General features: G+C 46.7%; 1 protein-coding gene across 1 annotated transcript; it reads left to right on the forward strand.

Annotated features, from left to right (window-relative positions):
• Positions 1-1434: 1434 nt before the first annotated feature.
• On the forward strand, positions 1435-26011 carry LOC103159224. The gene is made up of 11 exons (XM_035444172.1): positions 1435-1521; positions 5727-5786; positions 5870-5929; positions 10105-10189; positions 18072-18182; positions 18802-18875; positions 19424-19448; positions 21290-21358; positions 23774-23827; positions 25354-25437; positions 25968-26011. Exons 1-11 carry the CDS (start codon positions 1435-1437, stop codon positions 26009-26011), a joined length of 753 nt encoding a protein of 250 aa, XP_035300063.1.
• The last annotated feature ends 935 nt before the right edge of the window (positions 26012-26946 follow it).

The following is a 26946-nucleotide window of genomic DNA, read 5'->3' on the forward strand; positions in this document are numbered from 1 at the left end:
TAGATATCCACCCCCATGGGGAGTTTTTATTCACTTTACAAACCAACCACAGTTTCCCCTGTTGATAACCTGGCTTCTCCCTCTCCCTGGGTCCTGGGCAACCTGGCCCTGTTCTTGCTCCCAACTCCTCTCCTTCTCAGGCCCTGGTGGTTTCTTCTCAGCACCCTCCTGTCACTCTGCACCAGCCTCTCCTGGGCCTGGGCTTTCTCCTTAGGGAACCTTTCCTGGTTGTGTGTCCTCTCTAATCCTCAGGTTCTTTCCCAGCCCCCCTTCTCTCTTCTCAGAGCAACCTTTTGTCGACCCCGGATCTGTCTTTGACAGGTGATCGCTCCTTGCTGACAGCTCAAAGGCTGTCAAAAGTTTCATGGCTACATGGTGCATTCATGCATTCATTAAGTGGCTGCATAAGGACTCTGCATGCAGAAACCATGCTGAGCTGAGGCCACTCGGAGCTGGGCTAACAGCAGCTCCATGACTCCCCTTTCAAGGACCCCAACTGCTAAGCCTCTTTCTAAACCGTTCCTATTCCCTATACAAGCAAGAGCCTCCTGCCTGTTCTTTCTCTTTCCATTTCTGCTCCGGATCAGTTAATGCCTACCCCTCCATTTGCTCCCTTTCCCAATAAACTCCATGTAGGTTTGTTGAGTTTGGCAGTTCATGTTTCATCACCCGAAACTGCGGCAAAGAACAACACCCCCTCTGTCCCCACCTTTCCCCTCAATATATTAAGCTTTATACCCTGAGAATAGTAGATAACCAAAGGGACATTCCAGCAAATAAGCAGGGAACCATCCGAGAAGAGAACGTGAAGTCCCTTTCCCTGTGGCTTCTGATTGAGACCTGAACACAGGTCAGCAGGCACCTGCCTAGACTTTGGGCCACTATACTGCCTTTTCTCTCTAAAGCCATCCTGGAGTCTGACTCTTGAACAATTTAAGTTTGCACCACACTGTAAGACCCTCCTCCCAATCCAGCTGTGTTTCATTCAGCTGGCACCTGAGGCAGCCGGGGGACAACAGAAGAAAAGAACACTGGGCACTGGGGAGCATGGTGATGCTTCCTGGGCACTAGGGTCCCTCTTTTGAATATGCTTTCTAAGCTTGCTGCAGAAGGGCACATGGGACAAAGATGCTAAGACATTCAAACGTGGTAACCCAGAAAGCTACTGCAGTGCCTGCAAGAGATCCTTGTCATGAGAATCTGGGACAGGCCAGGAGGCAGCCACCAAGGGCTTCCTGCTATCTACTCCAGCGCAGGGTTTGCTGGGCTCCTCTCAGCAATGCCACAGTAGTGAGTGCCTTTGGCACAGTAACGGCCATGTCCCAGTGAGCGAGGATGTAGGCAGGAAGGTGCAGCTCAGTGTGGCAGCCTCAGCCAGTTCTCAGCCTCACTTGTGTCCAGGCTGCCTCAGTGGGTTGGTCAGATCTCGTCAGCATGACCCTGGGAGCCATAGACTTCCCTGAACCATCCAGCCTCAACCCAGCAGCTCCTCCCAGCCCCTTCATCGTCACTCTCCTCCAGGTTTGGCCAGCTCAGGCAGATCTAACTATTTATGCAACTGTCACACAGGCAGTTGGTTAGAATGTCCCGAGTTCCGGGCCAGTTGAGCATTAAACATACCAGACCTCACTGGTCATTCTCAGGGGTCACCTGACTTTTTTTCCTGGCACACTGGAATTTAAGCATGTCTTGAGGGACCAAATTATTTGTCCCTCAAGCCCACTGTCCTCTTCTGATACCCTGATGACTGAGCCTCCAAGGCACTTCTCTGTAATATATTTTTATGCGCAATGTCACAAATTCCAGGGTGACTGGTTTGGACAAGGTATTTGGAGATTGGTGCTAGTCCTCTAGACTCTACCCATGCACCACCCCCTCTGTATTTTGCTTAATATTCCTCTACTCTAGCAAATCATCAATTTGTTTGAGTCCTATCCCTAGAGAATTACAAATGGCACAGATGCTCTTGGAGCCTTTCAACACATGCACACATATGCAGGCACACACATACACACACACACACACACACACACACACACACACACACACACGCACAATAGATACCATCCCTTAAGAAGTATGGACATAAGACTTACTAGACAGAAGCTGTATCACACAGTCAAGTAATTAATTTTAACTATCCCTAAAATCTAAATGCATAGAAAGTATGTTCTTGCACCATATCCATGCAGTTAAAGGACAGACCTGACTATGGCAGCGAGGGAATGAAGAAAAGATCAACACAGACAGATACACGCAGATACAGGGGAATTGGGTGGTCTGGGCTGTAATCTGGATAAAACGCAGCATCCCAGAAGCTTAGCATGTTTACAATATAGAGCAGAACAGGGTGGAGGAGTTATGGCACACAGCTGTCAAAGAGGCAGGGTTATTACATACACATAAACAAGGAAACTGAACAACTGAACAAGGAGATAGGCATAGCTAATCTCAATAGGCACAGTCTCTGTAGGGTGGCAGTCTCTGAACCATAAATATCCAGAGTAGTGAAAGCTGTGGTGGACAGATTCTGCACACACTGTCAACACTTGGACTTGGTCCCACAAGGAAGGCTTTGGTATGCCTCTGAATCTCACTCACCCAGGGGAAAGGTATTAATGTCTTCCTCCATGGGTCTGAGAATCTGGGGTCTTTGACATGGCCAGCTCCTGTCAAGACACACATTCACTCGGGACTGCACTCCATAGGGACCTTCTCCATTCCTTACATTCATAAAATAGAAAATAAGATATATTAGCCATAACAGAATCAATGTGCAAAATATCAACCTTAACTTTCACTCTTAACAGAGGAGGTTCCTAGGCTTGTTTGAACAAATCAGAGAGCTGTTCACTGTACTCTGGAGGACAGGTTCCCATGTCACGGTGTCAAATTGGACTCAGTAGAGGGCAGAGCCATCTTCTGTAGCCAAATACCACCCTGAATGTGCTCAATCTCCTCTGTAGACACTTGTCTTTGTCTGCCTCCTCGAAGCTTCTGCTGAAGTCCCTGGCTGACCTTGCATCTCCTGCCTGTCATCACATGTCACTGTTGATTCTGTGTCTCTATGTCCACACTTTACCGTTGTCATCACAGTGATGGTCATTCAATTAGAGTCCACACAGATGTGGGAGAAAGCTCATCTTAATTAATGTGACCAAATTTCCAAACAAAGGCACAGTGACTAATACTGAACATTAGGCATGTACACTGGCGGACACAGTTCAGCCTATGACTTCCCTGGACAGCAGATCTAAGCAGGGAGAAAGAGCCAGAGCTGATAGAGCAATTGATTGATGGCATCAAGTCTGAATTATAGTAAAGATACATAAATAAGCTATCAAGCCAGGGCATGGGCATAAGGAGAATCTGGCAAGGGATGACAGCAAGAACATGTAAAATAGGGAGAGTCCAGAGCTCTCAAATCTTAATTAAAATATCAACCAGACATTACAAACCAAAAACATTATAAAACTCACATCATACTGAACTAGTTGAGGTCAAGAGAGGCAGAGAACTGACAAGAGTCATTTATCATGTGCAGAGGGTCACACACAAAGTCAACCCAGCTATGGACTGTTGTAGAATATTATTTTTAAGGTGTGTTACATTTGTTTATGCTCTGGAACATTTTTCTAATGATGCAAAGATGTGTTGCTTTTGTTTATGCTGCATTTGGTTAACTCTGTGAAGCTGTGATTCTTTGCCTGTCTAAAACACCTGATGGTCTAATAAAGAGTTGAACAGACAATAGTGAGGCGGGAGCAAGGATAGGTGGGGCTGGAAGACAGACAGGATAAATAGAAGGAGAAACCTGGAAGAAGAGGGAAGGAGAAAGAGAATGAGGAGAGGAGGGTGCTAGGGGCTGATCACCCAGCCACCCAGCCACCCAGCCAGTCATGGAGTAAGAGCTGAAAGTAAGATACACAGCAGTAAGAAAAGGAAAAAGCCCAGAGGCAAAAGGTAGACAGGATAAATTAAGTAAAGCTGGGTTTAAACAAGCCAAACTAAGGCTGGGCATTCATAAGTAAGAATAAGCCTCCATGCGTGTGATTTATTTGGGAGCTAGGTGGCACCCCCCCCCAAGACAAAGAATAATAAGAGTTAAAACAAAACAAAACAAAACAAAAAAACATCAGGGGACTGGAGAGATGGCTCAGCGGTTAAGAGCTCTGACTGTTCCTCCAGAGGTCCTGAGTTCAATTCCCCAGCAACCACATGGTGGCTCACAACCACCTTGAATGAGATCTGGTGCCCTCTGCTGGCATGCAGGCAGAAGACTGTATACATAATAAATAAATAAAATCTTTAAAAAAATATCAGAAGGGGAAAAGATGTGTTGACAGTGATGTAGTGCAACAGAATCCCCAGTGCACTGTTGGAAATATCTAGGAAGAAACAGCCTGCCGGTTCTGAAAACAAGAAAGAGCTACCATGTGGCCCAACATATCATATGCCCAGGAGAAGTAAAAGCCAAATATTCACGTGGACATGAGAGTTCACCATGCCACTATCCTTAATAGCCAAGATGTGGAAAGAAGCGGTTTGTCATCAACTGATACGTGGGAAAACAAAAATGTGTTACACTCCCATGATGGCCACTATACAGCCATGACGAAGGTGCTGTGTTGATGGATGCCACAACATAGATGAACCCTCAGGGCATCTTACTAGAAACGATGGATCACACTGCATGATTTATAGATCTGTTTGCATGAGATGTCCAGAACAATTGAAACAGCCACAGAAACAGAGCATAGACTAGAGGTTGCCAGGTGGATAGAGAGAAAACTGACTGATTCTGAGAACAGAATTTCATACTGGGGTGATTAAAAAAAAAAAAACAAAACCTGAAAGTAGGTAGCAGAATGATCTTAAAACTGAAAACACCAAAAATGCACTTTAAAAAGTAAGTTTATGATTATGAGTTATTTCTGACTAGAAAAAGAACATGGCTTTAAAAAATCTACCTTCAAGCCTGTGCACTATAGTGCACTGTGCTAAACCCTACCCCTCACCCTCCAATTCATCTCAACACTGAGTTCCTCCGGCACAGTGGGGCACGAGGATGAGACGGTGCAGGTGGCCCAGCACTGCTGTTTGCTCGGATCCCACTTTGCTGCTGCTGAATGGCTGTGGGGTCAGGCAGTACATTTTCTTTCTGAGGATCTTCCCGAGTCATATCGCTGGTGTGAATCAGTAAAAGTCCAAGTTGCACACCTGAGAGTCACCAAAGAACCTGGCAATGTAGAGACAGACCTGGGACAGTGGTGACTCTCAACTGACTCCAGGATTTATCTACCTGTCAGAGATCTCCCTCCTTTTTTTGTTTGTTTGTTTGTGAGACAGGGTCTCTCTGTACCTTTTGGAGGCTGTCCTGGAACTAGGTTGGCCTCAAACTCACAGAGATCTGCCTGCCTTTGCCTCCCGAGTGCTGGGATTAAAGGCGTGCGCCACCACCGCTCAGCTAGTTCCCTCCATTTTTGTACCCACTTTTTATTTATTTATTTTATTATGTATACAGTCTTCTGCCTGCATGCCAGCAGACGGCACCAGATCTCATTCAAGGTGGTTGTGAGCCACCATGTGGTTGCTGGGGAATTGAACTCAGGACCTCTGGAAGAACAGTCAGTGCTCTTAACCACTGAGCCATCTCTCCAGCCCGTTTGTACCCATTTCTTTATTTGCAAATGATTCCACTCTTTTAAATTCCTTCATGCACCCAGGACACCGAGTGTGCGCGGCAACTGAGTGTGCCTGTGCGGACTGGTGGCCTCCATCCACCAGTGAGCCCTGTGTTCCCATCAGGGAAGCTCCAGAGCAAGAACAATGTACTGACACTTCCTGTTTCCTCCCTGACTCCCTGAAGGTCCTGATGGAGATGGTTCCTTGTGAGGAGGAGGAGGAGGAAGACCGGCCTCTTATGAAGGTAAAGTTGTCCTTGTCCTTGTCTGAGATAGAAAACCTGGCTTCTGTCTGTCAATCAGCTTCAAGCCTGGAACTATACACAATGTGCACGACTTGCAGGGCCGCCTTTGTGGAGGGCTGTGAGGTGCCCAATTGCTCTCACATGAGTCACTATCTATTACCAACTTAGCATAGTGAGCATTTTCCTCAGGAGACCTTTTCCTGCTTCAGAAAGAATTTTGTATGTGCTACCTACCCCTAACAGACTTGAGAGTGCTTCCATGTAGTGCCCTTGCATTTCCTTAAACTCTTGCATTTCCTTAAACTTCACTTGGGGATCATGGCCTTCACCTCCGTTTTCATCCAGGTCTAGTGTCACTGCAGAAGGTAACAGAACTGTGAGAATGGGAATTAGCTTAGTTTGGCCCTCTTAGCGTCCTTAGTGTATACCCTCATAAAACAGATTTCCCACGTGGAGATGGTGCAGAAACGAAAGGCCCAGACTCGCTAAGCATGGATCCAGGTGCTGATATTCTGAGGTACACCAACACTCATCCTTCAGCCATGGTATCACTGGAACACTGAGGGCTGGAGCTGAACCCTTTGTCTATAGGAGGATAGCCTGTGGGTTTTCCCAGGTTCTGTCCATCTTCATAATGTAGTCACATTAGACGTGTTAACCAGAGAAGGTACATTTAGCAGCAGACACAGCTCACATAGTTTGGTTCAGAATACAGATTCTGAGAGGTTGGAGGAATCTGACTTACTGACATCTAGCACTCTGCTCCTTCCGACCCCTCATGCGTAGCAGATACACATCAGAGCCCTGTTATTGTATCTAATAACACAGTGAAGATGCTTGGTGTCACTCAGAAACACACCCAAAGGACAGTGACAAAGAGCTCAAAGCCAACTTGATCGTTTCAGTCTGGGGGTGCTGTGCCCTTGGTACACATCCCTGGCTCAGCTGGGTTAGTCGTGCCGGCACTCACCACGTGTCAAACTCTGTGATGAACTGTCCTACCTTTGGAGTTAGCTGACCTGGGCAGCCACTACCTTGGGCAGAAAAGGCAAATGGGCAGCTAAAGTGTTCCATGATTAGTCCCGGTGATTCGTGAATGGCAACATTCCTATATTTTCAAATCATTGTTAATTAGACATTACCATTTCTAAGTGATTAGCCAGTAAATATGAAGGAACATCTGCTTAGAATTAAATCCAGACTCTGAACCAAGGATGACGTTAATCACGCACAAATCATCAAGAGAGACAGGACGTACAGCAGCATGAGTGGATGCCGTGAGCAGCAGAAGGCAGGAACTGAGCTCAGCCTCTCTGGAAGCAGGAGCAGGGCAGGCTGGTCCCTGACCTGCAGCAAACACTACATGCATACACAACTGCCTGAGCTGCCTTTAGCTGGTTTTCTCCCACTCCTCGTTCATCTCTTCTCATTCCATCCTCAGGCTCCTGCACAGTCCATGAGCAACACTGTCAGCCTGCTGACACCCCTTCTGGGTCTTCCTAGCTGTCCCCGAGGTCTTATTGGATTCCCACCCAAACCCGGGAAATGCCCATAGGACGAGATACGTTTCACAACCACTGTCCCTGGATAAAGCCCTTTAAAGCTTCATTTAACCAAGAAGTCCCCTCTGTGCCCTCTGTGTCTGCTCATGGCTTTTGACTGGCCAGAATTTCTCACTCAGGATTTCCCTGTTCACAAGTCTTTTTTGAAAAAGCCCCAAAGTTCCTTTTCTATGACCGATCTTCAGCATGAATTCTGGGCTGAAAGTTTCTCTGGAATAGGGCCTTGCTATAGCCAGAGCAAGATTCTGGTAGGAATCTGAGACAGGAGAATGGACACTAAAGTTGACCCTGAGACAGGGGCTTACAGGCCCAAGCATCCTGAGTCTAAAACGCCTTCCCACCGTTCATCTGCTTCCAGATGCCTACCATCTGGTACTGACGTAGACAAAGCTGTTAAAGTATTTTCTGTTTGGGAGACACATGATGTTTACCCAGGATAAGGTATCTCTCTTTCTGGAAAAATTCCGCCCCTCAGACTGTGGTGCCCCAAATGGAGCTAGCTGTCACCTGGGCTATGACTAGGTTCAGGAGATAAGAACGGCTCCTGGAGTTAGTGCTCTGTCTTCCATCTGTCCCCAACACTTGTATTGATTCCTCACACTGTGACCATCCAAAGAGCATAGCTAGACCTTGATGTTAACATCACCAAATTAGTGTCCCTAGCACCTCACAAAAAAAAAAAAAAAAAAAAAAGCTAGCCTTGCACATGTACCAAGGGAGGGCTTGAGAGTGTGGGAGCAGATCGGGGCAAGCGAACAACTCTGCAACAGATCGCCAGGAAACAGCAGGTGAGATTTCCTCATTGTTAGACTCCCTTGGTCTTTGCAACTCAATACCATTGCTACGGCAGATAAACACTATAAATTTTACATCGACTTAAAGGATTCTAACTGTTCAGTCTACTCCCCACATTTCATGTTCCCGGCGGACAGGTTGTTTATGGGGCAGAGCTCATCTTCTCATGGGCGGCTGCTCTGAGACTGGCCCAACTCTTTCATCAAACCCACATATGACAAAGCATGCCCTTCACAGCTGGAATTCTAGCTTGATAGATGTAGAGGTGAGAGCTATCCTGGGCTACCGAAAGAGCAAACTGAGAGGTGACTGTTCAGCTTCCCTCTCCTGCCGGAAGGCTTGCAAGAATAGCCTCTGTTTTGCTGAAGGCTCCTGAGTCTTCAGAGCCCAGGAAACATCTCAGCTTTCAGGGACAGGACAGAGCAGACTAACCTTCCTCGATCGACTGCACTAGTCTGTTTCTATGACATAACAAAATGCCTACTGTAGGTAGGGAAGTTTAGATTACAGTTTGGGGGTTCAAGAGCCCATCACAAGCATGAGCTTGGATTTCACAGTGGGTCCTGGGTCACTGCAATACAGCAGTGGGAATTCAGATGGCAGTTCACCCTAGAGATGGACTTGTTGTATGTGCCAGGCGGAGGGTGGCACCTTACCCCATCCCACCCCATCCCACCCCACCCCACCCAGCACTTTCAAGGCTCACAGCATTTTCCTTTCTGAGCTCTCCGTCCACTCCTGGTTCAAAGGGCAACGTCATGGGGTGGGGGAGGGGTGAGCTCTAGACTGTTGCTCTGGGAGTCCGGCATATGTCTCTGCACCTTTTGTAGTAGACCGGTAGAAACACATCCTTGATTGCTATTTCTTGTTATTGTTCTTCACCCTGAGACTACCAACAGCCCCCGAAGTTACTTCCACTGAGATGCCTGTGTCTAGTTGCCTTTCCAGTCATCCAATAGAGGCCAGTTGCCATACAGGGCTGTGGGAACACTCTGCATCTGCTGACTCACTCCTATGGGCCTGCCCCATCTCTAGGAGTTAATCAAAGCTCAGCAAGGGGCTTCTAGGTAGCAGGGTCTAACTCACTTCTGCTTAACCCAGCCCCAGCCCTCCAGATAACACCACTCTGTTTCCTGTCCTCAGACTGCTGGTCGCCTTGACCATCAGCTCTTCCGGGGCCCAGTGCAAACACTGCCAAGCCCCTCTTTAGGTCAGTATCTTTATATCTCCCTCCTGTAGGATATAATTACAAAGTAGGAGATTTGCACAAGTTTGATTTCACCTCTCAACTTTTTTCTAGTCACCTCTGCAATTGTCATGAAGGTCCAATGTTTTCATAAGTCCCTCGTGCCATTCTAAACTCAGAAATTCTCGATAAGGAGGTTATAAATCTCTCCCACAAGATGCAATAGAACCCTAGTCCCACAACAGGTCTCAAGGTTTGGGGTGGGTAGCTGGTAAGTAGCTGAGTAAACAGAGGTGGGAGGGAAGTAGCCCTGACCTTCATGGAGGAACCTTCATAGTGGAAGTTGACAGGGACAAGGAAATGGCAGAAACAAGGACAGGGTAAGACAAACAGTTTGGGGAAGGACAAAGCGAGGGAGGTGGGTGCCACACAGGAGCCACAGAGACCTCGGTGGCATCTCGGAAGACACAGGCAGTGCGCCGGGCAGTACAGTGATGGGATCTGGGCTGCAAAAGAGCCCTGGATCCCAGCCACTGTCCCCAGTGCACAGTGAGGTGACTACGGCTCTGAGACACCAGAAGCAGAGCAGCACATTCTCCTTTGGACTTGAACTCTATCCTCCTCTCCCCAAGGCCACTCCGTCCTGGTCACTGTCCTGGCATATTCAGAAGTATGTTTCATGGATTTTGAGGATTCAGAAAGAGGGAACAGAAACTGGTATGTAAATTATCCTATACATTTCTCTATGTGCTTTCAATTCTTAAAATTTTGATTAATCTATATCATTGAGTTTTATTCCACCATTGTTATAGACATATCCCATTCAGCCCCATAACTCCTCCTGTCTCCCCCACTCTAGCTTATCTGCCTTTTCTTCCCATGTGGTCTCATATATACTATCACAGCACACACACAAAGTACCTCATATAGAAATATGACTTGGGATAATACTTTAAATGATATTTGATGTGAACTGTATACTTCAGTTGATTATATCGTATTTCAAATAAAGATTTCCTTCAGAAATATTTGCTGTTTTTTTAAAAGGTTTCGGTTGTACTCCATGATTCCTATAAAATAATGCTGTAAACAATTTCCAAAAGGAAAATAAAATGAAAGTTTTAAAAAGTACAAGGCTGGGAGTACCACAATGCCTAACTCCATAGGGTATCATAGAGCCACAGGGGACGGGACCAGCACAAAAATACACCAAGACTTAACAGGACAGAGCAGAAAAGCCAAAAACACCCACACAGGAGCAGTCACCTGATTTTGACAAATGGTGCCCAAACATATTGGAAACAAGACAGTCTCTGCAAATGGCTCGGGGAAACTGCAACTACATACAGAATGAAACAGATGCCTACCCCTCATCCTGGAAAGGATGAGCTCAAAGAGCCAGTGGCATGGCTCAGTGGGTAAAATCACTAGCATGCAAGTCTAAAGAGCCAAGCCCCATCCCTGGAACCCAAGCAAAGGTTGAAGGAGAGAACTGACCCCACAAAAGTGTTCGCTGACCTCCGCATGTGCACCACAAACATGCGCCTCCCCATATCATATGCACATGTACAGCGATAGCAACAACAAAATAGGAAAAAAAAAAAAAGGTCAGAGGCCTTCCTGTAAAACAAAAAACTTCATTTAGGGAAAGCAGACACATCAAGAAACAGGCACAAACAAGGAATTCCTGGAAAAGACTCTTACTTGTAACATGATTAATAAAAACCCAGAGACTGGCATTGGAGTTCAAGCCTCAAGCTGAAGATCAGAAAAGCAAAGGGAGCCCGACACTAGTCTAGCTCAGGCTGAAAGGGATGTCCTGTCCTCAGTGTGGCTGGAGAATCAGTCTCTCTACCAAACCTCAGACTGCATGCAATCCTGTCTCCACCAAGCCTCAGACTGCAATCCTGAACTGCTGCCTCTCCTCAAGGTAGCTGGAGAATAAATCTCAGAATGCCTCCTGAGACACTGGGCTCCTGTCTTTTATAAACCTCTCTAGGGCTGGGATTAAAGGCGTGAACTGTAATTCTCTTTTAGACTGATTCACTCTAATGTAGCCCTGGGTGCCTTTGAACTCACAGAGATCCATTTGCCTTTATCTCTTGAGTCCTTGGATTAAAGACATATGCCACCACCACCCAGCTTCTATATCTAACTAGTGTGGCTGGTTTTGCACTTGGATCCTCAGTGGCTTTATTAGACCATAATAACATATCACCACACTTATTAGCTAGGGGAGTAGTAGCAAGAATTGTCAAATGGGATATCGTGAAACTTAAAAATCTTCTGAATAGCTGGGTGGTGGTGGTGCATGCCTTTAATCCCAGCACTTGGAAGGCAGAGGCAGGCAGATCTCTGTGAGTTCATACACCACTGTGGGGATGGAAGTGCAGCCATTGTGGAAATCACACGGAGGATCCTTGAAAAATCAAGACTAGATCCATCATGTAATACAGCCAGATCAGGCCTGGGAATATACCCAGGAATACAAGTCAGCATGCCACAGAGAGACCTACACAACCATGAATGTTGTCCACTCTTCACAGGAGCCAAATAATGGAATCAGATTGTCCATTCACAGATGAACAGATTTGGAAAATATGGTGTATATACAAACACAGAGGTTTATTTAGCCATAAAACCAGTATCTTTTTCAGGAAAATGGGGATGGAAGTAGAGAGTCTCACATCATGTGAAAAACCCACACTCACAGAGACACATCTCATGTTTTCTTGTTTGTGCAACACACACACATACACACACACACACACACACACACACACACACACACACACACACTTCAAACAACAAGAGAAAGTGAGTAGAAAATCAGGTGGGACATTGCACATTGGCAATATCAGTCTTCAGGAGGCTAAGACAGGAGGATGACCATAAATTTATTTATTTATTTACCTTTTGAGACAGGGTTTCTCTGTGTAGCTTTGGAGCCTGTCCTGGCACTCGCTCTAGAGAACAGGCTGGCCTTGAACTCACAGAGATCCACCTGCCTCTGCCTTCGGAGTGCTGGGATTAAAGGCGTGCGCCACCAACGCCCGACTGGATGATCATAAATCAGAGTGAATTATTCTTACTAGAAACTGTATCAAAGATACAGAGTTTAAGAATTCTAGATAATATCGATCTATATGCAGTGTGTGTTGCTGTTTTTCTGCAGCTGCTGCGGTGGGTGATGAAACACGAACCACCAAACTTTAACAAATCCACGCGGAGTTTATTGGGAAAGGGAGCGAAGGGAGGGGTAGGTGCTGGCCAACTGGGAACAGAGATGGAAGGGGGTAGGGAAGAGAAAAGAGGGAGAGAGAGAGAGAGACAGACAGACATTCAGACAGACAGACAGATAGACAGACAGACAGAGACAGAGACAGAGACAGAGGACAGGAGAGAAGAGGGAGACAGGAAAAGTCCCATTTGCCCCAGGAGAACAGTAGGAAAGAGAGGAGAGCAGGGAAGAAAAGAGAGCGGGAAAGAGAGGAGAGGGAAAGAGAATAGAGCAGAAAAAGATGAGCAGGCAAAAAAGACCATTAAGTGGGCGGGGTCTTTCTCTTAAGGGGTCCGTCCGTTGTACCTCCATGGAACCCTGGACTGACCAGGGTACTGCCTGAGTGCATTCTGCCAGGTGACAAGGACAGGCCAGCATAATGCCTGAATCCTTATAGTGCAGATTTAAGAAAACAGTTTTTGGGTTTTCTGAGACAGGGTCTCTATGCAGACCTGATTGGCCTAGAACTTAATGTGTGTCACAGGACAGGCCAAACTCAATGGCAGTGTCTTAGTCACTTTACCATTGCTGTGACAGGACACTATGGCCAAGGCAATTTATAAAAGAAAGCGTTTGATTTGGGGCTAATGGTACCAGGTGGTAGTGGAGCCCATGACCATGACTGTGGGGAGCACGACAGCGGGCAGGCTGAGAGCTTGCATTTGGTCTATAAGCTCAGGCAGAGAGAGCTAACTGAAAATGATGTCTGTTTTTGAAGTCCCCAAACCCACCCCTGATGACACACCTCCTTCCAATAGGGCCACCCCTCCTAATCCTTCCCACACAGTTCGCTAATAGGGAGCCAAGATTTCAAATATATGAGCCTGTGGAAGTCATTCTCTTTCAGTCCACCACAGGCAGTCCTCCTGCCTCAGCCACATGCATGAGCCACCAGACAGATAAGCCTAAATACCTTGGGGATCCATTAATGACGGAAAGCAACTGTTAAGTGAACTCTCCAGGGTGCTTTCCTTCTGGGGATTGGAAGCCAGTCTCTGGTGTTGTTAATAGATGTATAATTAGCATAGTTCTTTTCCTCAAATGTCTTTTTAATTCATTTTCTTAACATCAGTGTCTTCCCTATGTCTTCATTCCCCTCCTCAACATTTAATGGCTTTCCTACTAGGACTCACTTGAATCCTAGACAGTGTCCATTAAAGTCCTAGCCATAGTGACATAGTGACACCATGTTGTCACCTGCAAAGTGCATGCCCAACAGCCAGGGAATAAAGGTCTTCTGGGTTTTTTTTCCTAATCACATACAAACAACTTGTATTTTCAATAAGTTTATGAATTTTGGGCAGAGCACATTCATATCTGTCTCCCACCTCAAGTGGCCTGTGGGTTATACAATCTACCAGTCTCCTCAGCCTCTTGGTGGTAAGAAAATTTGGAGTAGCAGAGCAGTGGTGGTGCACACCTTTTATCCCAGCACTCAATTCAAGTTCCTGGAAAGCCAGAACTGTTACATAGAGAAATCCTATTTTTGAAAAACAAACAAACAAACAAAAAAGCAGGGGGGGAGGGAAGGAAGGTATTCTGTCTTGTGTCTCTTTTAGGAGTTGCCTTGATACAGGTAGGGCAGAAGATGCATCCATGCTCCGTTGCTTTCAAGACTGGATGGGAGAGTGGAGTATTTACTTGTCTTTAGAAACAGTTCTGCCCTCCCCACTGTGTTTGTTGTAGACCAGGCTGGCCTCGAACTCACAGAGGTCCGCCTGCCTCTGCCTCCTGGGTGCTGGCATTAAAGGCGTGCGCCACCACTACCTGGCAACATGTTACTTCTTATCCCTCTTTCATGATGATATTTCCATGATCAAGGGCACCAAATCTCATTACAGATGGTTGTGACCCACCATGTGGTTGCTGGGAATTGAACTCAGGACCCCTGGAAGACCAGCCAGTGCCCTTAACCTCGGAGCCATCTCTCCAGGCCGGTGGCAGACATTCTTTAGTCATTTGTTTTAATAAACACAGGCGTGGAGACTGCTTGCTAAGCTAGCACAAGGCACAAAGTTCAAGCCACAGAATAAAAAGGGAAAACAGGACTAAGTATGGTAAAATTATATTATTATTGTATTGCAGTATAATACTGTATGGGTCTGGGATCCAGCTTTTGAAACAAAACATGTCATCTTACACAACACACTTGTACACCGCACTGCAACAGCATCCCATAAAAAAGGCAGGTGCTCCGAACATTCTATGATGAATGGTCGCCATGGCAATGTGCACATGCACGTCTGGCCTTCCATTCCAACTGTATCTCGGTGAACCGAACAGTCCACATCCACAGAGCAGAGGAGCCAGGTTTTAGGTTGATACCTAGAATTCCCTGAGATGGGAAACCTGAAATGTTGCTACAGAGGTACGTCCACTCTCCTCAGAGGGGCCAGTCCAGTCTCACACAACGTATTTCCCTGGCGTGTCACCAGTGTGTTACCGTCCCATTTCAAATTTTCAACCGATTTTCAAGTTTGCTTTTCCTATTATTTGATCCGTACTTGTAACTCTTCCTTCAGACTAGCTGGCTTAAATTTGTTTTACTAGTAGTGTTAGTACATGTCCTGCTCCCAACTTTGTATAGTCTTCTAGAGACTAGGCACAGGACAGCATGGCCACATGAGAGAATCCTGACACTCAACCTAGGGATAGACAACACTCCACGAAAGGAGAATAACAAGAGAGAGCCTCTTCTCGATGAGCATGGTGAAATCCAAATCCCGGACTGGGGAGACGGCTCAGTAGGTCAAGAGCTTGTAGCAATCCTGACATCTTGAGTTCAGATCCCCAGAACCCATGTAAAAACTTAAACGAAGCAATGCCAGTGTGTGTGATCCCACTGTGCCCGCCGTTACTGGCAGCCAGCTAGATGGTAGTATGCAGCAGTGAACGAGGGAGACCCAGTCTCAAATAAGAGGGTGAAGTATGATTCTGGAAATTGGCCGCTGACTTCTGCACACACACCACGGCATACAGGTGCACACACATACAAATGAGAGAGAGGCGCTCAGAGCCAACGTTAGATTATAGCACTTAGATTCCAGAGTTGTTAAAAGGAAACAAAATGGGATTTCTGTGGAAACTGGCTTCAAGCTGCCTGGGAGCTGCTGAGATGCTGGTGACAGGGTACAGTGCCCTGAGTTCAATGGGAGAGTTACGTAATGATGGGGGCTGAGAGGGCTTGGCTAGGGTCACAGAAAGTGTCCTTTGTAGGGTCACAGGCTGTGACTGAGACACAACCTCTCTGCTCCTGGCCTTGTGGGATCTGGGTGGAGTGAGAGGCTGTGAGTAGGAGGTATGACCGCTGCTCATTCTCTGCCAAGCCTTCATCCAGATGCTCAGCCCAGTAGCCAGATGACATGGGCACATACCTTCTGCCTCCACTGAGCTCCTGACACTTCAGGCATGAGAGGAACACAGAATATCACATAGACAAGACCGAAAAAGAAACTTTCCCATGACACGTTGTAGTTAAAACACAGAATAAAAAAGGGCTACTGGAAGCTGCAAGAGAAAAAGGCCAAGCAGCTTACAAAGGCAGGCCCAGTAGAGTAACAGCTGATTGTACAATAGAAATGTTGAAGTCAGACTGCCTGGAGAAATGTATTATAGCTTTTTTTATAAAGAATTTATTTATTTATTATGTATACAATATTCTGCTTCCATGTACACCAGAAGAGGGCACCAGGTCTCATAACGGATGGTTGTGAGCCATCATGTGGTTGCTGGGAATTGAACTCAGGACCTCTGGAAGAGCAGTCAGTGCTCTTAACCTCTGAGCCATCTCTCCAGCCCCTTTTTTTTTTCAAGATAGGATTTCTCTGTGGCTTTGGAGGCTGTCCTGGAACTAGCTCTTGTAGACCGGGCTGGTCTTGAACTCACAAAGATATGCCTGCCTCTGCCTCCACCTCCCGAGTGCTGGGATTACAGGCGTGCACCACCACCGCCTGTATTCAAGCTTTTTAAAGACCACAATTGCCAACCAAGACTATTATACCCAACAAAACTATCTACTAAAATTGAACCAAAAAAAAAAAAAAAACAAAAAACAAAAACCTCTCTATGATTAAAAATCAAAACAGAATATATGAATTTATGACCACTAAGCCAGTCTACAGATGTCACTGGAAGGATGGAGAAAATAATAAACACACCCAAGAGGCCACAGGGTACAAACAACACTGAGACACTAAATCAAAAGAGGTCTAAAGAAACACTGAAAACTCAACAAAATGACAAAAATTAAGACCGAGCTTTCAACAGTAACTTTGAATGTCAATTGTCTTAATAACCCAATGGGTTCTTTTTGTTAAGGACAGTCACAGCCTGTACAATAAAACCCTAGAACTTGGGTTGGGGAAATAGCTCAGCAGTGAGGGCACCTTCTGTCCTAGGGTTTGGCTATCAGCAACACATCAGGCAGCTCACAACTACCTCTAGATCCAGCTCCATGTGATCCAACACCCTTTTCTGCACACACGTGCACACACACACACACACACACACACACACACACACACACACACACACACACACACACACACAGTTTTTTTTAAACCAACATATTCCTAAAGTCCACCTGTAACACAGCCATTTCAGTGTCTGCCAATCCCAGGTCTACTCTCATCTCCTGGGATTCATTGTTTGTTTACTTGTTTGGATTTTGTTGCTTTTTTATGGCTTTTCAAGCCCTGGCTTTCCTGGAACTCACTTGGCTATAGACAAGACTAGCCTCGAACTCACAGAGATCTACCTGTCTCTGCCTCCCGAGTGTTGAGATTAAAGGTGTGCACCACTGCCTGGCAATTCATTTCATTTCCCTCATGTGCGGTGAAACAGAGTTTTGTTCTGTGCCTGGCTTATTTCACTCAGCACAATGTCCTCCAGTTCTACTCCTTGTTGCCCCAAATTACACAATTTGCCTTCAGCACAAACAGTAATGTGCAAGCGATGCTGAAAATGGTATTATTGGATGATGAACACTATCTCAAAATAGACTTACCTCAAAATATGCAGTTATTGCCGGTTGTTGGTGGCACACACCTTTAGTCCCAGCACTAAAGTCCTTTAGTCCCACCTTTCGCCCCACACAGGAGGCAGAGGCAGGCGGATCTCTGTAAGTTCGAGACCAGCCTGGTCTACAAGAGCTAGTTCCAGGACAGCCTCCAAAGCCACAGAGAAACCCTGCCTCGAAACCTCCTCCTCCCACCCGCCAAAAAATGCAGTTATTATACGCCAGTCAAGACAGTGTTTGACTGTTAAAATTTAGCCAACGTAAGATGCCAACATCTGTCTTCAACCTCTTCTGTCTCCTAGGTTGCTGCATCTCAGATGAAGATGTTCCTCAGAGGAGGAAACATTTTGTCCACGGGACAAGGATCCGCTTGTGGCCACCCAGCAGGGTGGAGCCCACTTACCCCAGTGATGGTCAGTAAAAACTCAGTCCTTGAACCAATAATGACTCTATGTAGTCAGGGTTCTGCATTTCTTTATCCGACATGTGCAAATGTACATTCAGTCAGTCAGTCACTAGCAACCTCAGGAACGAACACCTATTTACAACAGTGTGCACCCTGGGTTGGCCTCCAACCTCCGTATGTCCTCCTGCCTCAGCTTCTCGGGCCAGAGATTACTCGTGTGCCCCACCACAGCTGAGTTTTAATGTGGAATTTTCCAGTGGCATAATTTGACAACAGCATAGTGTTCGGTTCAACTGTACCATCATTTTTGTTCTTTCTGGGTCATTCAGGACTGTTGAGGGGATAGTGAAGTCTTCCTCTTCAGCAGCGCATTCATTTGCATCATGCTCCCGTCCTTTCTCTCACCCCCCCAAATCTCTCACCCCCCCGCAAACACACATTTGCTTCTGGGTTCACTCCCTTTGCTTCTTTCACCCTCTAAGGAGTGTGCCCCAGCAGCAACTGAAACTGTGTGTCAACGGGGCCACCTCCATCCCTTCCAGCTCTGTGTCCACACCACACAAGTTCTCGAGGTTTTCATCAAGTAAGGCCAGTGGACTGACAGTAGGTACCCTGCTTCCTTCCAGTTTCCAACAGGGTCATAATGGAGGTGGTCCCCTGTGTCTTCCCAGAACAGGAGGAGGAACTGTCTGTCGGGAAGGTAAGACTGGTCCTTCTTTGTCTGAGGTAGTCATGTTGTTTTGCTTTCTTTCTTTCTTTCTTTGGGGAATCAAGTGCAGACATTAAACTCTATACGAAAAGTTTCCTTGGTGGAGAAACGTCAAATGCAAGTCTATTGCCAACTGATGCCTGATTCCAGATGATTTTCGTGAGGATCAGTGTCAGCTACCAAGTGGAGGATAGCTCCTGTGTCTTCTTAAATGCTGTCTGACTTCATTTTAGGGACATTGTAGAGGTCATTGTTCCCCATGCAATTTTCCCTTCCTTGGTTTTTGTTTTTGTTTTTCAAGACAGGGTTTCTCTGTAGCTTTGCAGCCTGTCCTAGAACTCACTCTGTAGATCACACTGGCCTCGAACTCACAAGGATCCGCCTACCTCTGCCTCCCAAGTGCTGGGATTAAAGGCGTGTGCTACCATTGGCTGGCTTCCTATGCAGTTTTCTAATGCTGCCATAGTGAACAAAAGACCTGAGCAAATGGGACAGAGCATGGCCTGATCCTCATGTTATTTTTCTTTCTGTGACCACAGGTGGAACCCTCAGACAAGGAAAACAGTAAGTGTCCCAAACTCACATGCCGAGGGTAATTTTAAATGCTAAAAAGGGATAGATTTTTCTTGCCTGTTTTTTTGTTGAGAAATCCATCCTGATTTTAATCTCCAGTTGGAAAGGAGAAATGGGCTATAGTTAATCCTGTTGGTGATCCCATGGAAAGTTGGGGCCAACTGCTGGAAGCAGCTACATTATTTTGGTAGTGTGGATTTGTGTACATGAAGGTTTGGAAGGTAGCTGTGGGTGAGTCCAAGAGGAATAAACCCCCACACTCCAAAACAAACAAAGTACACATTTCATGGAAGTTTTTATTTCTTCAACCCCAAACATAGCTTAATATCAAGATCAGTTTCATGCATGCAGAGACACTGCAGAGCTGAATGGTCCCTGATCATGGCTCTGTATGAACAGAGGCAAAGGAGGAGTCCCAAAGTTGATGATCTGAGCTTCAGACCCACATTCTAGTCCCAGCCATGGGATCCACTGTCACTATGCCAGGGTATTTCATCTCAGGCAAACACCTGGCGTGATTCCACCTACAGAGTTCCCAACACTGCTCATCATTGGAAAGCAGCCACAGTGCTGTTCACACAATCCAGCAGACATTTAAAAGCACACATGGAGGCCGGGCAGTGATGGCACACATCTTTAATCCCAGCACTTGGGAGGCAGAAGCAGGCGGATCTCTGTGAGTTCGAGGCCAGTGTGGTCTACAGAGCTAGTTCTAGGACAGCCAAGGCTATACAAAGAAACCCTATCTCAACAAACAAACAAACACACACACACAAACCAAAAAAAAAGTACTAAAGTCATTAATGTGAAATTCAAATAGGCTCCATAGGTAGGTGAGGTAGCTGTACCACAGTGTAAGTCATTGTCTGTCAAGGCTGTATGACCTCTTTCTCACCCCTTGCTCACAGCAGAGAAGTATCATGGGGTTATTTGACTGCATGTAATGAGATGATCATCTAAACCCTTACAGACACTCAAATTCCCTAGCAAGTGTATCTAAAAGTGTAACAAAATGCTCCAGCTGGCTGTTACTCTTGAGTCCAGATCCCTCAGTGCACACCTGTGGTATATGTCAGATAGGAAGTGGAGACACCACATGCTAACTAAGCTGGATGTCCCACTGTGGGAGCCTCACATGAGCTGGTCACCAATCCCATGGTTATCTCGGAACCTTCTATACAGAAGGAAGATGAGGAAAACTATCACACCTTGGAGGTGGTTATCTGGAAATGACATTCTTTCATTATTTCCATAGTTATAAATATTCTCAAAAAGAATTAACAGCTAGAGCATTTTTTTCTAGAATTTAACCCATTCTCCCAACAAAGATCACTTTTTTATTTTACTTTATTTTTTTGAGACAAGGTTATCACTTTGTAGTCCTGCCTAGCCTGGAACTATGTAAACCAGGCTGGTCTCAGACTCACAGATGTACCTGCCTCTGCCTCCTGAGAGCTAGTGTTAAAGGCATGTGCCACCAAAGCTGGAAAAGGTCAAATTTTTTTTCCTTGTAAACAAATAGGAAGAGTATGTATAAAAACATGTGGAGATCTGGGGAAGAGAAGGTCTCAGAAGTTACCGAGATGATAATGGCAGTTGAGGTTAGCTTTTACCAGACAGAGGAGGCATGGACCTAGGTCCCCGGGGCCTAGCATATGCTTCATGTTCATCCCATGTAGACAGTTTTACAAGCTAGGATGCCTCCAGCTGGAGAGCTAAATCCCCTGCCTCCCATCCCCTCCTGCCCCTGCCCTTTGCCTTCTGTCTGATGCTCCTGCAAAAGCCACGAGCAGCAGTGTCAGGGTACTGATGGTGTCTCCCTCTCTTCCTAGTCATCCTGGAGACCTTGAGGGATAGCTTCCATCATCACAGAAGATCAGAAGAATCCATCGAATACCCGAGTAGGTTGATTGGATCTCTGTAGAACATAGAAGTTGCTTTTTTCTGGCAGGTGTGGTTTCCAACGGTATCACGGTGTGGTCATGAGAACACAGACATCTGGCACAGCATAGGCATATGTTAATGGAATCTTAAGGTATCGACAAATGTCACAAACATTTCAGGGAAGCGTAGTCCTGATACATTTCTTTCCTCGATAGAAGACAATTTTACATTAGCTAACAATAGCATGCTTGACACAGACATCATTCACGAACACCGCAGGTTTCTTTATTTTTTTTTCAATTTTGTTTTTATGTGTATTAGTGTTTTGCCTGCATATATGTCTACTCATTATGTGCACGCAATACACACAGAGGCAGGCCCTAAGAGAGTCTTGGAACTTGCATTATAGACAGTTATGAGCCATCGTGTGGATGCTGGGAGCTGAACCAGGATCCTCTGGAAGAGATAAGCACTGAGCCATCTCTCCAGCACCAACTGGTGTTTCTTAACAGTAGATTTGCTCCATGCCTTTGGATTTCTTTGAGCCTAAACTCCCTGTGGTCAGGACAAAGACAACTTCTATGGCTCACTTTCCATTGGAAGTCACCTTCCAACTGGTCCTTGCATCAACACTGCTGATGGCACACTGAAAGTGGATTGAGCCTCCAAGGGCACAGCCTGTACCGCTGGAAGGCATTGGTCTTTCAGAAACGGTAGGGGCATGAAGGCATGACCACAGTAGACGACGAGCTTAGTATATTGATGGGGCATGACCCCACACTCCAGGTTATCCCATTAGCTCCCATGTGTGGCCCTCAGAACATAACTTTGGAAACCTCTGTTGCATCTTTACATTGCCATCTCCAAATGCTATCAGTGTCATCCTCTTCACACTGACAGAAGCTCTGGTCATGACTCTGACAGCAGGAACAGAGTTTCTCCTTCTCACTTGGCTCAGTCCTAGGCAACTATCACACTCCTCATAAGCATCTCCTGAGTTGGGACATTGCTCACGTGAGGAAAGCAGAAAGCTTCGTCCTCAGCCTGTTCAGCATGCTGTGCCCTACACAGGTCCAAATGTCTACTGATGATGACCAGCTCAGGAGGTGAGAGTGACTCCTGAAGTGAACACCTTGACCCTTCTGTTTCCAATTGCTTGTGAACAGGATGCCCTGGGCCTTGCTGGAGTCCAGCTGGGCCTTGAAGTTATTTAAACTCATTGATTTAGTATCCAGAGGAATGTAAAGCATACCCAGTCCTTCTGTACATACCCAGTGAGCCTTGTAATGTATGATGAGATGGCATAGCAAATTACTCCACAAGATCATGAAGGGAAGGGGAGAGGTTGGATCTCCTCATCTTTGTCCTCTTTGCCATCCAGCCTCATAGCCACCAAACCCATGTCTTATCCGAATTATATTAATTCAAACACAAACATTGAGGATCCCAGCCCTGTAGCTGCAGCTCATTTCTCCAATAGACAGATGTGTATAATATAGGGGAAGAATAATACTGTAATCTCATGGGCACTTGGCTTATGGTCTGTTCTCTGATTTTAGATACTTCAGCGCGCGCGCGCACACACACACACACACACACACACACACACACACACACACACACACACACCGCGGGGGTGGGGCTTGATCTGTTTGGAAGTAGGAGCTGTACTGGGTGAGAACTGAAATCTGATCCTTCAGCTTCCCTTGCCCACTTGAAGGCTTACAAGACCCTGCAGGCTCATACTGGAGGCCTCAGAGTCCACAGAAGCCAGGAAACGTCTGAGAACCCAGAGAACAGGGCCACAATGTACTATCCATCAGTTTCCCATGACTACCACAAAAATGTTTGATACTGTACAGCGGGAAGTTTAGCACACAATTCTAGATGTCCATAGTATGGCAACAGTATGTCCTGGCATTTGTGAACATCATCTTGGCTCATCACAACACTTGTCCATATAAAAGAAAGGGGCTGTAAGAGGTGAGGTGTGAAGTACAAGGGATTTGGGCATCTGCTTTTCTCGTTTTAATAGTACACCACTCAGATAGGAACTAAGCAGGCCCTGAGCAAACCACAGTAACTCCATATTGGCATGGTGGTCCAATGACCCATTTGTGACATTCATTTATTTAGGGTGTTCGAGCATGGGTAAGTGCGGGTGAGCATGTATGGAGGTTGGAGGGAAACCCATGGGAATCCGTTTTACCCTTGCACCACACACCTTTTACCTGTTGAGCCAGCTTGCTGTCTTCCGACAGTCTAATTACACCCCACCTGAGGCCACTTCCAAAAGAGTTTACCTCCTCTCAATATCACCACACTCAACATTGGGGGGCACACCATACCTCCAAACCATACCCTGCCGTCACTACAAGAGACACAGAAGGAATGGGGAAGACTGTCCACTGACTGTGTTTATGTCTCTAAAGGTTGGAATGCCCACAGGCAGTGGGACTGGAGCAGCGATGAGGAAGACTGTGAAGGTACATAACCTCTTGGGGTAGGACTGTAGGGGGAAAAGGTTCCGGGTATATGTGCTGCTCTGGGGACTATGGGAGTAAAGTATAAACAGGTAGGAAACAGAACTGAAAAGCAGAGATGCCTTCCCTGTTTCCTTGTTTTATGATGTAAGGATCAGTGCCCAGTTGGAGTGGCCTTTCTGCTTTTCTAGTTGGCAATAACCCTCTCCTCAAGCCCCACCTCTCGTGGTCCTGCGCCAGACACCTCCACAGTGGACACTGACTGTGGGGCCACCTGCTGGAGTCTGTGCATAAGATATTTAGTTTGGGGTTCGTGTTCCCCACAGCTTGAGGAATCTAGAGACACAACATGGGTTGTGAGTGAGAAGTCCACTCTCCTTCCTCTATCAGGCCTCAGAAAGTCAGAAATTCTCTGTCCTGCCCTCTCACAGCACACCTATTTTTAATGGACACTTGTGGGAGGGATGAGTTACAAACCAGGTCACCAGGAGGCCAGCACACACTCCAGGGTCCTGGAGAAGGCTGGTGACTTCATCTTCAATCACACTCCTCACCTCCACTATGGCTCCATTTCCCATACCGTAGGACTAGGAGCGAACCCTGAAGTTATTTCAACCAGGGACTTCTGTATCCAGTGGCCCCTTGAGCCTCTCTGAAGCAAGGCAGTAGTAACAGTAGTGCACTGTAATGGCCAGGCACTCAACCCACCACTGGCCTTGTCTGAGAAACCACAGGCTAAGGATAGAGGCCCTGTCAGGCAGGTTCAAGCCCCGCTCCTGTCCAGTTCTACTGCTCTGAAGACAGCGGGTGCTCAGACCCGCTAGTCACCTTCTCAGCACAATGTAAAAACCATCTGCCCCCCTCTGCTTTAGGTCACCACCCATCTGTTTCCTGTAAGATGAGGAATGAGGGAGATTCGGCCCTTTTGTTCAGCCTGTCAGCTTGTGTTTATCATATCCTGTCAGCAATGGAATTGTTGTGACATCCCAAAGCCCACCAGGTCCCTCCGGTCATTACAGGCCCAGAATGTTTATCAACATGTGTGTTGGGTTGTCATTCTAATGCACAAGACAAACACAACTCCTGGCCCCTAACAGGGCACTTGGGTGCAAAGGCCATAGTTAACTGAGTAGTTAGGGAAGTGACAATGGACTCTTGATCTCTCCTCCAATCTCCCCATATTGGAGAACTCTACGGGATCAAGGTGGAGGAGGAGAGAGGAAACTGGCAGCCATGATGGAGGAGACGGGTGGGAAAAAGGCAGCACACAAGGAGGGAAGTCACCACCCTGCACCAAGAGTCATGGAGGCCATGTCAGCCTCTAAGAAGAACAGGAAAACACAGGCACTGCCCCTTGGGATGCTGGTAGAGTCTGGGCTGGAGAAAGATCCCCAGAGCCTGTCCTCAGTGGCCGGTTAGGGGGAAAAGACCCCAAGACAGGAGCAGAGGGATGGGGAACTGTAGTCTGAGGTAGGGCAGCAGAGGCCCAGATCCTCACCCAACCTCATCTCCCTCCTCCTTTCTCCAAGGCCATACCATCTCCGTCACTGCTCTAGTGCACGCAGAAGCAAGTTTCTCTGACGCCAAGGAGGAGAAGGCAGAACCAGCCGTTGGTATGTCTCTGATTTTTTTTCTCAACTCCTTCTCTGTAGCTCTTTTTATGCCCCCGCCCCCCCACCACCACCACCACCATGTTTCTGACTCTCCTGCAGTGGGTCCTGGTCTCATGCATACACTTGTAGTCCTTAAACTTGGACTTAATGTCATTGCTCTTCACCCTCCTTCTTAGCCCAGCCTCCATTTTCTTTTCTTTGGTGACATCATAGGCAGAACCCAAAGCCTGATTCCTACCCTACCACTGATGTCCAGTTCTAGTCCCTATGGTTTCTGAAAGTCATAGGATGGACAAGGTGGTGGTACACAACAATCAGGCACAAAAAAAAAAGAGAGACTCAATCCAGGCAGCTGTTTGTTTAACCCCGAGGGTCTCAGGAAAGGGTCACCGAGAGGGAAGCCAGGTCATGGTGCCACTCTCTCGATCAGAACTAATGTTCTCCAGTGAACCCAGTGTGTGGGATCCAGCCTGCCTGTTCCACCATCCGAGGGACAACCTGTCCTCAGGTTCAGGTTTCCTGTGTTTTAGGGTCCTGTGATGGCATCTGCAAGGAGGCGGAACTGCGATCATGAAGACGGAGGCTGCTGCACTCTTACCCTTTCCCTTTGTGGAATGGGTTACTCTAATAGTTTGGATTTAGGATTTTTGTACATATGTTTGCTCCTTTCTGTTGTTACAAATGCTCTCTTTCTACTGCTGGTTATTTAACCCTGTAAATATGTTTCTTCTACATTGGTGCATATTGCATATTAAATGAAAACTGATTCCTGCCAGTCTGTAATAAAACCTTTTTTGTAGTGTAAGCACCACTAGAACAAACCCCTAAAGAGAGCCCGTCCTTCCACTTAGTGACCGACCATCACTCCCTTGAGCCAGGCGCCACACTGCGTCTTTACCGAACACAACCACTGCCCCTTGAGCACTTGTCACCTGTCCTTACGTCACTGTTGCTCTAGGCTTGTGGCTGACTTTGCTTTCTGAATCCTCAGGCAAACTTTAATAGAGCATAAATAATATACCACTACATCCAGCCTGTTCTGAGGAGGCCAGGAAGTTCCCAGAATTGTGTGAACTCACTTCTTAGGAGGCAAGTTCCTCCCCCAGCTGATATCATCAGGCTGTTGCCTTTCCATTCCCTAGTGTGAGAGTTCTAGGGAAATGAATGGTTCTTTGGTGTCCATAGTTTCAGAGATGGCTCTCTTTATAATAGGCCGTCTTGAGGCAGGAGTTCAGGTGGGGCATCATTTCAGGGCACTAACTGCTCTTACAGAGGATCTGGATTTAGTTTCCAGCTGCAGTTACTTGTATGTAACTCCAGCTCTTTCTTCTAGCACCCAGGCCCACCAGCCCCGCGGGGTCACACTGCCCACAGTGAGCTGGGCCTCCCCACATTAATCATTAACCAAGACAGTTCAGTATCTCCACAGACCTGCCACTCCTAGGGGGCGCATTTTTAAAATTAAGAATCCCTCTTCCCGGATGTGCCTAGGTTTTTGAAGTTGACAGA

The sequence above is a fragment of the Cricetulus griseus genome, chromosome 4, assembly GCF_003668045.3.
Source record: "Cricetulus griseus strain 17A/GY chromosome 4, alternate assembly CriGri-PICRH-1.0, whole genome shotgun sequence".
Lineage (NCBI taxonomy): Eukaryota > Metazoa > Chordata > Mammalia > Rodentia > Cricetidae > Cricetulus > Cricetulus griseus.